This window comes from Antrostomus carolinensis, unplaced genomic scaffold (genome assembly GCF_000700745.2).
Source record: "Antrostomus carolinensis isolate BGI_N321 unplaced genomic scaffold, ASM70074v2 scaffold4412, whole genome shotgun sequence".
Classification (NCBI taxonomy): Eukaryota; Metazoa; Chordata; class Aves; order Caprimulgiformes; family Caprimulgidae; genus Antrostomus; species Antrostomus carolinensis.
The window spans coordinates 81607-96537 of NW_010300090.1; the positions used below are offsets into that span (position 1 = coordinate 81607).

Below are 14931 nucleotides of genomic sequence, written 5' to 3' on the forward strand. Positions count from 1 at the left end.
CTCTGTTGTGGTGGGAGGACACACAAGACTGCCCAGTGTCGGGGAGACAGAAGTAGGAAATGCTCGTGTTTTGTTAATGCCAGCTGCTTGTGGGATTTCTTTTACAAGATGCTTAACAGACTGTTTTCTTTCATAAACATTTATTTTTTAGTTCTCAGAAGACTTCTAGTCAACCAAATGCTTCCCTGTGCTTCAGCTTTCAATTAAGGAAATGAACAACTTTCTTAATTTGTTGAGATAATCATTGGTTTAGGTAAGTCTCACAGACCTGAGGCTCTGGCTTGGCACTTTGGTGTAGAAATGGTTAAATAATAAAGCCTGATTTTTTTTGTTTAAGAAGTATTTTAAAATAACTAATCATGATGTGATTAAAGCATGTGCTCATTCTTACCAGTTAACTTTCATCAGTATGAGAACTGCTTTCTAATATCTTAAAACTACTAGCATTAATACATATTTTAAGATCACTTTTTTTTCTTTAGATGAGTTTAAGAGAATTCTAACATCTCATAGGACTAATGTTTTATTTCCCATTTTTCAAAGGTAGGTTACCTTTTTCTCAACAGGATTATCAGACTTGATGGGAGCTAAAACCTCTTCACCTCATATAACTGCTTCTCCTACTGAAAAGGAAAAATGCAGCAAGGTGGACAAAAGGTGTAACTTAATTTTTTTAAGTTATTTTATTAATTAATTTAATTATTTCTCATAAAAAACAGTGGGTCTGGAGGCCAAAGTGCCTACCACAACATAAAGTAACAGACTCCACTGTATGAAACTGTGACCTGTGCTTTGGAGAGGTGGGTGCTTTGGTACTAGCAGTGGCAACCTGGAGTTCAGTGACTCATCAGCAGTTTGACTTCTTCCCTGCCGCTCCCTGTTCCGTGCTCTTTGTTGCACAAGCCTTAGAGGGACAGGTTCCCCAGACTGAGCGCTGCTGACGTAATGTCCTTTAAAATTAGGTTGAAGTTCAAATCTCCTTCTTCAACCAGAATTTAAAGAGCCTTTTCCTTGCTTGACCCCTTCGTCCCTCCTGCACGTATGACTTGCCAAAGGAAGGCAACAGAGTTAGTTTCACAGGTGGAAATGGTTTGGGTTTTTTTGTCCTAGTAATGATCTTGAATTATACACTTAAGCAGTAGGCACTAAACCCAACAACTTAGAGCAGTAACCAGCTGTCTCTGTCCCAAGTAATTTCTAACCTTCACATCGATGGTAGAAGTGTTCTTATAAAAACAGTATCACTAATTTTTATTTTATGCCTTTGCAAACTTAAATTACCACCTACCTGCCTCACCTCTTTTTTAAGCAATGACACTGTGTTCCAATTTTTTGTCGCCTTTTTAAAAGCTTAGTGTCACAGTCAGTGACCATGTTCCTGCAAACAAAACTGCACTTCTGGGAGTTCAAGCTGTAACATCAAAAACACAGAGCAGCTCTATGGAGCCAGGGCAGCATGGTGCAGCAAACAGACAGAACCTGATCTCTTTTACAGAAGAGGGAGGAGCTTTTTTTGGCTACTATTAACAACTCAAATCCTTCCTCCTGCATAAAATGGCCTGGCAGGAACTACCACCTCACCTATCCAAGCAGAGCAGAAGCTCCTGCCTTCTTGTTGCTGCCAGCCAGTTACTCTGCTTTGGCAAGGCTGGGGGTTTTTGTTGCAAATCCTGCCAAGTTTTACATACAGCTTTAGTTAAGCAGTATTTTCAAAGGATTAGTCTTGCTTGGTTACTGTAGCTTTCCTCATTTACAAACTGGGACAAGGGTACTTACTGCAGCTCCCGTTGTAGTATGTTTATAGTTGGTCAGTGTTTAGTCAGGGCACAAGCACAAAGGATCCAGGTTCACTGCAATCTTTTTACCACTGATGCAGAAATAAAGCCATTTATTTTTGATAAAATTGTCATTAGTGCAATACATCTTGAAACAGAAGAATGAAATGAAAGTATTTACACATAACTTAAGCAACAAAACCAACTGTGGTCTGAGGTCATTTTAGTATTTTTTAAAAGTAAAAATAAGGCAAATAAAAACCCCTTCAGTGTTCTTTGTCCAACCTAACTGAACTTAAAAATTAATGATTGTCTACACATACTGTTAAAAAGTATATGATTTTCTAGACAAGCTCAGACATTTCACAGCAGAAAAAAAAAAAAAAAATCCAGAGTTACAGAATTATTCTTCTCTTACGTAACATGAAGGTATTTCAGAAGGCTGACAGACTTCCATTTCTCCTGGCTGAGAGACTCTCAGTGGATTGTATTTCACCTAGACAGGCAGAACTTTCTTCATCATGATTAAAGCAGTCGTACGTGCTCAGCAAAGTACCGTTTGCTGCTCTGTCATCTTTCCGCAAAGAGAGGGGTAGATTTGCCAGGGTGAAATTAACATCTTTGAAGGCATGCAATAAAAAGATCCCCACAATAATAGTCAGGAAGCCACTGAAGGTGCCAATAATGTCATCGGCCGCCATGTGCTGCCATTCCTTGAAAAGGATGGCGGAGCAAGTTAAAACAGACGTTGTAAAGATTACGTAATATATCGGAGTCACTATCGAAGTGTTGAATATATCCAGAGCCCTGTTTAAATAGTTGATCTGCGTGCTCACACAGACAATAAGGCTTAGCAGCAGAATCCAAGACAAGGGATGTTTCAGCACTGGTTTTCCTGCAAGAAGTTCCTTTATAGCAATGCCCAAACCTTTTACACAAGAGACTGATAATGCTCCAATTACAGAACAAATTGTTATATACACAAGAATGTTGGTCTGTCCATGGCGAGGTCCCACCACAAATATTAGAATTAAAGACACAATGACAATAAGAGTTGCGAAGACCACAAAACCTGTGGTTGGGGGGAAAAAAAATTCCTGTTATTTACATATACTATGGAAGGCATCTTAGAAAACACTCATTGACCATGTGATCAGCTCAGCTTAAACAAGAGTTCAGGATGTTTCTCATTACTCTTCCAGCGTAAAACTTAAAATGATTTTTGAGTGAGCTAGCTAAAACAAAGAATGAAACTTGGGCATCGCTGTTTCCTTGTGTTTAGAACAGGATCTGTCTCTGCATGGATAGTATTTTACAGATGAGTATTTCAGAGTGTCTCATCTTCCATGTAAGCATAGGAGCTAGTCTCTAGGATTACACTTCTCAGCAGACACCACAGCACCTATGTTTTCATTTTAAGGATAGCTCAAAGTTGGGCTTAGAGACTGACACATGTCAATCAAAATGTAAAAAGTTGTGTTTATCCAACCGTGCTGCTACATTTGTTTAAAACTGTAATCTCAGTGGTTCACATCAAAGGCCAGACCAGGTCCCTGGCATCATGCAAAGCTCCCTATGGAATTATGTCCCAGAATTTAAATCTCTATTTCATTTTCACAACAGGAAGCAGACACGGGCTGTCTTCCTGGAACTTTAAAGCAGCAGTAACGAAACTAGAATAAGAACTGATGGGCTGTGCACATAACACACCAGCATTTTTCTTACCTGGATCACCCAGTTTGTGGGACATTTCATTCAAAGTTTCTACTTCCTCCTCTTGTGGAGCATGAATTACCATCACAGTTGATCCCAGTATACTTAGCAAACACCCTATTTTTCCATGTAGATTAAGTTTTTCGTTTAAAAAGAAGGATGACAGAATGGCACTAAGAAGAAAAAAATGCACCAGCAAACATGGAATTAGCAATATCTCATTCATTTGCTTGTCAACTTACAGGTTACTTTAACTGTACAGGTCACTTACATACACAATGTGCAGCTTAAAAATAGCTGCATAGTTGATCTTCTATCTCAAGATACTTGCTATGGACACAACTACATGTTAATATTTGGCATCTCTCCCCAGAACTCCTTTTTTTGCTGCCTCCCAAAAAACTCTGTATCTAAGCACTTGTAAAAAATAATTTTTAAAAGACAAAAATCTTAACTCTAGTTAGGAATGAAAATACTACTCAAGTATACAACGTGTTTTTGAACTGCAGATGGCTGATGGCTTATCACAGATCAAGGTGTAGATGGATTGCTAGAACCCTTTTACAGCATGGTCATTTCACATTTGGAGAAACTTAAAGTTACTCCTGATGTTTATAAGCACTCTATTGTTAAGAACAAACAACATGTATTACAGCATATTTCAGCAACTTATTTCTAAATAAGAATTTTACTTCTCTCTGAAATCACACCATTTTCTGTTAGTGTTTCTTACCTTACAAGAACACTGAGAGCTCCTAAAGGAGTCACTAATGTAGCTGGTGCAAAAGCATAGGCAGCAAAGTTAGCTACTTCACCAGCTCCCACTGCAGAGTAATAACAATAATAAAAAAGGAGTTAGGCTGTCTTACACAACGAACCTGTGAATCAGTGCAAGTGTTCCTGTAGACACAAACATGCAGTAAAGGAACAATGGAAGATCCTAATTATAGCGTTCAGTATTAGCAGAACACACCCCCCACCCCCTCCCTTGCTATTATATTTTAAAAACAGGCTGGGGGACTACAACAGGTATGAAAATTAATTCAGCCAAATTAGAAGGTGTTTTATTTTGGTGTCTATGTTGTAGTTCCCCAGCCTACCAACTTTAGTCATGAACCTCCTACATGGAGAAATCTGCAGTAGCAGGCTATAGGGCAAGGCATACATTAAGCCATAGTGACATGAACACAGACAGCCAGTGCAGAGTTTAAGCAATGGAAAAAAAAAAAAGTACAGAAAGTGGACATCATCCCAAAATATGCTTCCCTCTAAAGAATCTTCTATATCTAAGCACTTCTCTGCTAAGGCAAAAACCAGAATATACACACTAGCAAAGAGATACAGGAAGACCAACCTAGTTCCACTGCCCAAAGAGGAAAATAAAGTTAATGAAAGAACTTCTGGTGTGAGAGAAGTTATATTAAAATGTTTAGAGCTGCACCCATCGACTCACCAGCCAGCATTACCATACATTGCAGAACCCCCATCTTGCTCATTTTTTGTAACCATTGCTGCCACCTGTAGCACAATCATTTAATGAAATTACATAAGGCAGATTATATTTTTGATACTTACTTGAAAGAAGTCCAGCCCACCACAGCCACTCCTTAAGGTATGCATGACCACCTTGACCTAAAATTGAAAGAATGTTTGCTACTCCATTAAAAACATACATGGACAAACAGTAAGCCCCATCACTGATAACATCACCATAAAGTCATTTTAAAAACACAGGCAGCCTTTTGATACTTAGGCTTTACAGTTAGAGGGGTTGAAATCAAAGGATCTTCAATTTCTGACGTGCATATGCCTCCTACAGCCTACTTTCAAAACCAGTTATTTTATTTCTTTTGTATTAGAAATGGCACAGATTAACATATCTGCATTACCCTGAAAAATGTTTCTTTCAACTCACTGAAATGACATGAAAAGCCAAGTTATGTGTCTCTTACAAGAGTGCTAATTAGCAGAAAATGTGTGTGGTTTATGTGGTTGATTAAATGTACAAACACGTGAAGTGTAGTCACACTTTCCCACTCCAAACCAGGGAGCATGAATTACCTATATCAAGAACAACCATCTTTTAGAAGCAGAGCTGACAGGTGAATTAAAAATATTCAGATTCAACCTCCAGAATCATCTAAGAACGCTGCAACCATCCTGTCTAAATCTGTCCTCTCTCAGTTTAAAAGCATTGCCCCTTCTCCTGTTGCTACAGGCCTGGTAAAAACTCTCTCCCTGTCTCTCTTATAAGCCCCCTTCACATACTGAAAGGCTGCAATAAGATCTCCCTGGAGACTTCTCTTCTCCAGGCGGAACAGCCCCAACTCTCTCAGCCTGTCCTCACAGGAGAGGTGTTCCATCCCTCTGATCATTTTTGTGGCCCTGCTCTGGACCTACTCTAACAGGTCCACGTCCTTCTTGTGCTGAGGGCTCCAGAGCTGGACACAGTACTCCAGGTGGGGTCTCACCAGAGCAGAGTAGAGGGGCAGAATCACCTCCCTCGACCTGCTGGCCACACTTCTCTTGGCGCAGCCCAGGATACAGTTGGTCTTTTGGGCTGTGAGCACTCGTTGCTGGCTCATGTCCAATTTTTCATCCACCAGTACCCCAAGTCCTTCTCCACAGGGCTGCTCTCAATGCCTTCATCCCTCAGCCTGTATTGATACCACAGATTCACCTGACCCAGGTGCAGGACCTGGCCTTGCTGAACCTCATGAGGCTTGCATGGGCCCATTTCTCAAGCCTGACAAGGTCCCTCTGCATGGCATCCCATCCCTCTACTGCATCAACTGCACCACTCAGCTTGGTGTCATCCACGAACTCACTGAGGGTGCATTTGATACCACTGTCTGTATCGCTAATGAAAATATTAAATACTATTGCTTCCAGTATGAACCCTTGAGGGACACTACTAGTTACACATGATTATTACACGTGATTTTTAGTTTTCTACAACAATCTCCTGACACTCAAATGCAGTTAGTATTCTCCTAAATTCACTCATTCAGGAGCACAGATGTAGCTAAGAATGCTACTTCCAGACTGAATTTGCAAGTACAATTTAGACTTAACTGGCACGCAAAGGAATCCTTCAACAAGTGTCCCTAGAGGGCATTACATGCAAATTAAACAGTATGTATCACAGAGCTAAGTGCATCTGACACCAGAGAAAAAACACACCAGCTGTATGTTTTCAGTTTCATACACCTGTAACAAACAAAAAATGTCAAAACAAGATCATAAGTTGAGTAATCTGTTCAAGAGCAAAACCTAAATGTCAGCAAGTTTCTTAAACAGGTATTTACCTGCTCTCATGGAGCCTTTTCTAGCTAAGCGGAGAAGGCCTTTCTTTTTCAGGATGAAGCTTCCTCCGATGAAAATGCTGGAGCTCATAGCCAACACCAGACCAATATAGAAGTCATATCTCCCACGAGTCTGGCTCATCTCGTAAACTACTAAAGACTGTCACATTGATCAACGAACAGTAGAACTTCTGTTACTCAACACAAGATGATGCAACACTGAAACCTGAGCAAAATAAACGCATCAGAATTAAACTGGTCGAAGTACATACTGTGTAAGAAAATACTCAACAGCTCATGTGACTGGTTCTCCTGCAAATGGTCTCTGCGAGGAGCGTATTTAAAAAAACCAAAGGGGCAAAAAAAGCAATCTTTGAAGCACGTGTAAGCTTGAACCATGGATGAGTGACTAACAAATCTGAACATACAGAAGGAAGGGCTTCTGACCTGGCATAGAAAAACTGACACTTAAACAAATAAAAGCTATTTGAGAAAGGTTAAGGAAAACCTTGCATGTATGTATGGCTCATGGCTGATGCATGATTTATTTTTCTTTTCACTAAGTACACAGAATTACTTATGTTTGGCACACCAGGGAACTGACAGTACTGATCAATTACTTACATTGAAATCAGTTTGTAAGAGCTTGAGTACAGCCAGAGCATATCTTCCATATAAACTCACTAGAAAAATTAAAGAGAAGATTAGAATGGGTGTTTAATCATATAGCAATTTCCCTAACACAAACAAGCTTGAGATGTATGCACGTGCACTTATCCTCTAACAAACAGGGAAATCTGGAACAAGAAATAAGGTATCTGTTGATGCATTTTACCATATATAGTAGATTGCTGATATAGTTTCCCATCCCTGTACGAAGCATCTTTTCAGCTTAGCTACGTAACAATTGGCTTACAGGTGAAAGGCTTTCACTTAGCCTGCTAAGACTCTAAATTCAGTTATGTAAGACCTCAACAATAGCTTAGCAGAAGATACTAATTTTTAGACTAGAAATCAAGATTTTACATACTCAACTTGTAGCTCAACAAGAAAATCTATTTCAGTGCATCTCTTTTCCTGTTACATGCTGCAATGAGGATTTCCCAGATTCCATCTAACACACAAGATTTTTAATGTAAGATAGCTGTAAATAATTTTTAAACTCAAAAAACAAACCTGCGCAAAGTATGTTCAAGGTGATTAACCTCTCTGTACAATCACAGAACGTATTTGGTTGGAAGGGACCCTCAGAGTTCATCTAGTCCAACCTCTCTGCAGTGAGCAGGGACAACTTTACTAGAGCAGGTTGCTCAGAGCCCCATCAAGCCTGACCCTGAATATCTCTAGGGATGGTGCCTCCACTACCTCTCTGGGCAACCTGTTCCAATGATCCACCACCCTCATATTGAAAAACTTTTTCCTAATATCCAACCTAAATCTACCCTTTTCTAGTTTAAAACCATTGCCCCTTGTCCTATTGCTACATGCCCTTGTGAACAGTTCTTCCCCAGCTTTCTTATAGGCACCTTTCAGGTACTGGAAAACTGCTATAAGGTCCCCCTGGAGCCTTCTCTTCTCCAGTATGAAGGAAAATCAAACCTATTTTTAGGCTTTGATTTCAAGAGAACTGCTAACTATGACAGTATAGAGAACTGCTCTAAAGGAAAAAAACACCTATAGATAAAAAAAATATTTATTGGGAACAGCAATCCCAGATGTGCCAAGTCTAGCAGTTTATTTCCCTACCCAATTACTTTCCAGATATTCAGAAACATGGCATGTGATTTAAGCTGCATTTACAAGTTTTTGATTTAAATGGAAAAGGGGCAAAGACAATGAGGGAATAAAATATTTCTACTCCAGCACTTATTTGAATCTGAATTCTACAGCTTTAATACTGAGATAGAGCAGCAGGTTCCCCAAGCGGGAGGACAATGCTGGTGTCAAGATACTGCAACATCAAGCATCCTCTTGCACGCTGAGGCTCCAGCAGAGACAGATGCACCCACTGGTGCAGGACTAGACAAAATCATCATGCCAGTCTGCCATGCCAGTTCACAGTTCTGATTCCTGCATCTCTTTCTTCAAATACTACCTTTCTCTGTATGCTCTTGCTTCCAACTCTGATTAAGTCACCTAGGAAAACCTGGCAGAGAACTGCAGGTAGGTTAACATTAAAATTAAACACACATCCTCTTATTTGCAACCAGTCAGGCTGTGAAAAAATATAGGAAAACAGTCCCATTTAATAAGCACTCAACATGGCACTATTCAAAATACTGCAAGATCCACAGTTCAAAATGTTAAAATCCTCTTTCCTTAATCCTTGAACACTGATTTTTAGTATTTTCTTTTTTAGGAAATTTTGAAGTAAATGAACTGCAGGGATCTGCTTTCATTTTCTAGTGATTTAAAAAAACCTCAAAAGTAGATTCTTGGATGATACAAAAACATCTAACAAAACCAAAAAAGTCATGATGAGTGTGGGTGTGGTGGTTTCACTGGGCCAGCACTTGGCTAGCAGCCAAGCACAGAACAAGTCACCTCACTAACTGCATCAAGAAGTTATCTGGTTTTGAAAACAAAGCAAGACTTTCAAGTCCCCTGAAGGATAAAGGCAACTTTTAATGCAAGGAAAAAACATCAAGAGGCTTTTGCAACTGTTCTCTCTACCATCTTTCCAGCAGCCCTAAGTCACACTGTTCAGGTAATCAAGCCAAGTTCTTCTGGCTCCAGCTGGTGTAAAATGTGATCCTGGTACAGCATCACCTGGGGGAGGGGCACTGCTTTTGCTCAGCTTTCCTACTGTACCAGTGTGTTCAGCACTAGCTACTCAAGTTATATTACCAATGGGAGTATTTTTACTAGTGTAGCTTTTTACTAAAAGAGAACTCATTATACTGGCAAAACCACTTTTTTTTCTCCTCTCCCTGGCTTGCATAGTTTCATCTACATGAAAACATTTCTGACAGAGATAAAGAGCATCAGTTAGTCCCATTCTGACATCTTCCACCCACTGCATTTCAGAGACAAGGGAGAGCACAGGCTGCGTTTCTTTGGCGCAGAGGAAGAATTTGATTGCAGAAGAATGAGGAAAACTTGCAAGATAACATGGAATTTTCTGAATTTAGACTTAAAAACACCCTAAGGATGCTACACTTCAAAAATAGGAATTCTACTCACCCTCAAGTCCCAAATACATTAAAGAGTTTTTGAGTCCCCATCAACCACTTTGTTAATCTCACAAACAACTCAAATCTTAACCATTTCTTCGCACAAACTACTGCTAGCTCTTCCTTCTAAGTTTATTTGTCCACACAGAATGAGCAGTCCCAGTTCTGCTTGGGCTGGACTGCCATGCTTCCACAGAAGGCTTACACAGATGTCTGCATTTACATTTGTGACCATTTCTGCAGCACAGTCACAGCAAACCCAGCTTCTCTCCGAAGAGCGCTGGTTCACTTTGCGTACAGCACGGATGTAATTCGCACGTGTAGAACTGACATATAGAGCTGCAGAGTCGGAGAAACAGCGGGCACAGGAACTTCTACACTTCAGGAAATCAAGTAGTTTAATCCTAACCTTAGGACTCAGTAAAAGAAGAACTAATGAGTCCTCATAAATATAATCAAGAAAAATTATCATCTTTGGAAATAAGAAAAAAAAAGCTAGGAAACAAGCAATTTCTGCAGTAAATACTTCTCTCACGTTTTGGCTTTGGGACATGCCAAAGCTGTCCTGTTCCAGCAGCCAGGGCCACTACTAAGTTACAAACAGGAGAGAAGCCAGAAAACGTAGCAGTTAAACAAAGAGCTGGGGTTTTAGTTATAGCTGGTGTAGCTCTGCAAAGGTGCTTTAATCAAGTTCACAGCTGATTTTAACACAGAGAACAATTCATTCATCCCAAACCAGCAGGTGCACGGAGGAATACTAGTCTGCTGCTCTGATTTCAGAGATGTAATGAGGGGATGGGACTTTCCTATCCACAGAAGCTACAGCATCTACAATGTCTCGAAGAACTACCCATTTATGAACTGCCTGTGGATCATCTAGTATCATGAGTCATAACTCTCAGTGTGCAACAGTGCAATGACAGACAACAGAGGGAATGCACACTGAGCCTGGGTTAGCAGCCAGGGGGAAATGGAGAAAAAGCTTTCTGAAAAAACAAACCTGTGGGACTTCAGCAAGTCCAGATTAGCCACAAAGTCTGTTTGCTTATTTTCAACATGCAACCAAGAAGCATCACGAATGCTGACAACATACAGAATCTGTAGTCTAAACCACAAGGAAACACTTCTTTGTCTCTTTGCTGAAAAGTCCTTTTCTCCCCAAACCAGCACGCACACAGCGCTCAAAAGATGTTATCTATTTATTGTAACAAGTAATCACCCTAAATATTCAGAAACACTAAAAATGGTGTCATGACATTAAATAATATTTTACATTTAAAAGCAGATAAGGATAAGTAAGTATGAGGGAATTAACACCCAAAGAAAATCAGTATCATTTCCACAAGTTGTACATTGTATGGAAGCAGTAACTACAGCCAGTAAAAGTAAATATGGTGGATTGTTCCAGCTTTGCCTACATGGCCACCAGCCCTCAAGAGTTCAGTGGACAGTATTTTCTCCCAGAAGTAATCTAAATATAAGCTAAAACATTCAAAAGCTAGAATCGACAATTTTCTTGTCTAAAAACTGATCTTAACTGTGAACAGGATGATGTCACTAAGCTAAAAAGGACCTTAACAGGCCATTTGCTTCAACCTTTTGCCACGTACAGCACCATTCACTGCTGCTCCTCATTACAAATAATTCAGCCAAGCTTCTCCTGGGGAATAGTTACGAGGGAAACTTCACAAAAACCACAGCCCTGCTTTGGTGCTGTTAGGAACTCTCATTATCTAATGATTTTCATCTAGATCTTCACTTTGACTAGGAAAGCCTGTTACATTTGTCCACTGTGGACTTGAAAAAGATACAACTCCCCGTATCTTTGCACCCACATCTTAACATTACTCTGCAAGTCAGGTGCTTGGTGCTTCCAGCTGTGCCACCCTTTGAGTCCTTTCCCAAAAGCTTACTTTTTTTTTTTTAAAGGAAGTACAACTCCCAAAGCCACATACAGTATTCTACCTGAGTTATTATTACCTCTGCAATACACTGGAAGACTATACTTCTTTTCACACAACCCAAAATGGGTCGTTTTCTTAGCTCTTCCTGAGCAGTCATCGATTGTTGACTCTTCAATTTCTCTATTGGTATAACTTCTACATTCCTTTCTACAGAACTACTGTTCTGTAAACTGTATTTGTATAGCAAATTATTCCTGCCTGGGTGTAATAAAAAAGCATCTATCTCTTTCAGAAATGTTTCCTGAAAATATTCATCTGAGTTCACACACTGGCAGCCCTTCCCTGCTCAATGCCATTATGTCCCTGTCCTTTCAGCCAGATCACTAATAGTAAACAGCACAAGATTCAGAGGTGACTCACACAGAAGGATTTTTAAACAAAGTCTGTTTGCTTATTTTGACAAGACATTACTAACAGTTACTCCAGGTACAGCCAGTCACCACCTTTTGAACTCTTCTGTGGTATTTTATTCTCAATTCTGTTTACTTACAAAAGGTCTGTGAGAAGTTTTATGTTCCTAACATCGAAACAGAGCACCCACTTAATGCCCTCCTCGCCATAAAGCTTTTCAGGGAAGAAAAAGGGGTTGAATCAACAAGCTGTTTTTAACAAATACACATTGATCATTATGTGTCCCCTTCTTCCTTTCCACAGGCATAAAACCAGAGGAAACAGAAACACTCCCTAACAACAAAAATCCAAGGCTCATTATACGTACCAATTTTGTTCCGAAAACCAGGGGCGTTTGCTTCTTTAATATTTCAGTGTTAGGTATCTAAAACATAAGTTAAAAATAATATTAATTTGCATTCTGAGGATTCAGCTAAAAAATTAGGTCCATCATATCAAGTTAATCTCATTTTCATGCATGACACAAGACTGTACATTGTCTCATCTACGCTTTAAAAAGGGAGAGGACTTTCCTTTTAAAAACACTTGAATAACAAAGTAGTGTGATTTTAAATTTGATCTTCCTTAGGTATGTCTCATCTGAAGTGTTACAGTTATTTAATCCCTTTGCTTTTCACTTAATTTATCAAATAAATTAACTTGTGATCTAAGATATTCTTTAGAAGGTAACATGCTAAAGTTGAACTGAAATACTACCCTAGTCCTTTTAGTTTCATTCTGTAATTTGAAAGTGCTATAGCACTTTCATATAAAGTTTTAATTATTGGCTTTGGTATGGTGAGTTTTCAGAGGAAGTTTATATACAGAACTGTGGGGTGGCAAGGAGTATGAACACAGAAATATTCTCAGTAAGATTACTAAAATCCTCAAAATACAGCTAACTCTTCAATCCAAGTCTTGCCCAGTTACGCTCTGTCCACTCATGAAGATATCTTTTAAACAAAGGTGTAGAGAACATTGCAAGGAGAGATGTAACACAGCAATAAGATAAAAGAGCTGCTAGTTTGAATCTTAGTCATATGCATCTTTAAAAAGCCAAGATGCATACATACAGCACCCAAAGATTCTGTATTCATTATTTTAGGAAAGAGTACTTTCAATCTTGCACTGTAAGTTTGCCCCAAAGTTAAATGAGTGTGCAAACTTACATACATAATTATGTACATCTTACATAGGCAAGATAAAACAAAAAAATTAATTTGTCTATAAAGATAATGTTATATATGTGTCTAGATATAATACAATGTTAGAGGCACTAGCACAAGTACTTGGAAAACGAAACATATTTTAACAGTTTTAAAGTTGCCTATTTTAAAAGTTTTAAACTGTGGGGAAACATCCTTTATAGCAGATCTCTACTAACAAAGTAAAAGCAACAAACATTCAATTTTAAGAAACTGGGGGAAAAACCAAGAAACCACACTAAAAGTTTGTGTACATCTTATTCTTTGTATTTGCTATTTGTAGTTATTCTCTTCTATAAAAAGGATGACCTTCAACTAAAGCATTTTCACATAAAACTAAAAAGTAACTTCACTAAGACTGCTATTCATTAACTGAACACAAACTACAGACAGTGCTTTATAGCTGATACTGTATTGATTGTATTCCCAGAAGTCTATCAAAGTAGACTCAAGATAAGAGTAGAGGACAGGACTTGCTTCATTTTTGCTGTACCTAGTACACGAGCTCCACTCTCAGTAGGATGAGTCACCAGCACTGGTTCACCGAGGTTCCACCTTTAGTATTTTCGACAGGCATTTTCAAATTTAAGGTAACCCAATAAGTTAAAGTCGAATTGAGACATCAGTCACTGGTTTTCCTTTGACATCACTGATAATCTGCTATAAACTGCTTTCTATCTGCCAGAATTTTATCCTGAGCATTAGAAACTTTAATGAAAAGCAGAACCAGTGTGACACTGAATTCTAAATACAATGATACTGCTGAAAACTTACACAATACTTTCCCACCAAACTTGTTACCTTTCAGGGGAAAACCAGCAACAACTGTATATAAGGAGGCACACAAGAGGCCATGAGGACTTATATTTATTATGCATTAATTAAAAATAAAGTTTACAATATTGCTGGAAAAATGGAGAAATCTGACTGGTTAAAAAAGAAAAGAGATGGGAGAAAAAGGCAGGGACTAAAGAGTCAGATTGAGCCTGTACCTTCACAGTGTGAGAATGAACACGGATCGTCATTCTCAACTACAACACAAAGCTTCAATTGTTTTTTCCACCTCAACCACAAGCACTGCCAGGGCTCTGAATTTCTGCTGCAGCTGATCGGGGAGCAATCCCCAACCCCAGCTGAACTCAGTCCTCAGCCACACCGAAGGCAAACTGGTTTGGCGGCACACTCCACTGGGAAGCACAGCAGCTCTGGAGCTCGGGCAGGGCCAGCTCGCTGCAGCCTGACAATGCTGCCCAGTTAGAGAACCGAACAAACACACAGACTGGGGTTTTGGTTTGTTTTGTTTTTAAATCTTGGCCTTCTGAGCCCAAACCACGGCAGGTTTCCCACTACGGAGGAACCAACACGGCGAAGGTCTCCTTGGGCTTGTACCGCCAGGTCCAACGCCC

General features: G+C 39.4%; 1 protein-coding gene across 2 annotated transcripts; it reads right to left on the reverse strand.

Annotated features, from left to right (window-relative positions):
* Positions 1–1887: 1887 nt before the first annotated feature.
* On the reverse strand, positions 1888–12707 carry NIPA2 (NIPA magnesium transporter 2). 2 transcript variants are annotated; one of them, XM_010162998.1, is made up of 7 exons: positions 12649–12707; positions 7418–7476; positions 6797–7019; positions 5064–5120; positions 4222–4312; positions 3501–3661; positions 1888–2847 (listed from the first exon to the last, which is right to left on the reverse strand). In XM_010162998.1, exons 3-7 carry the CDS (start codon positions 6933–6935, stop codon positions 2210–2212), a joined length of 1086 nt encoding a protein of 361 aa, XP_010161300.1. In that variant the 5' UTR covers positions 6936–7019; positions 7418–7476; positions 12649–12707; the 3' UTR covers positions 1888–2209. The 2 variants fall into 2 exon arrangements, with proteins under 2 accessions (XP_010161300.1, XP_010161301.1); XM_010162999.1 differs by lacking the exons at positions 5064–5120; positions 7418–7476; positions 12649–12707 and having other exon boundaries at positions 6797–6935.
* Positions 12708–14931: the final 2224 nt, after the last annotated feature.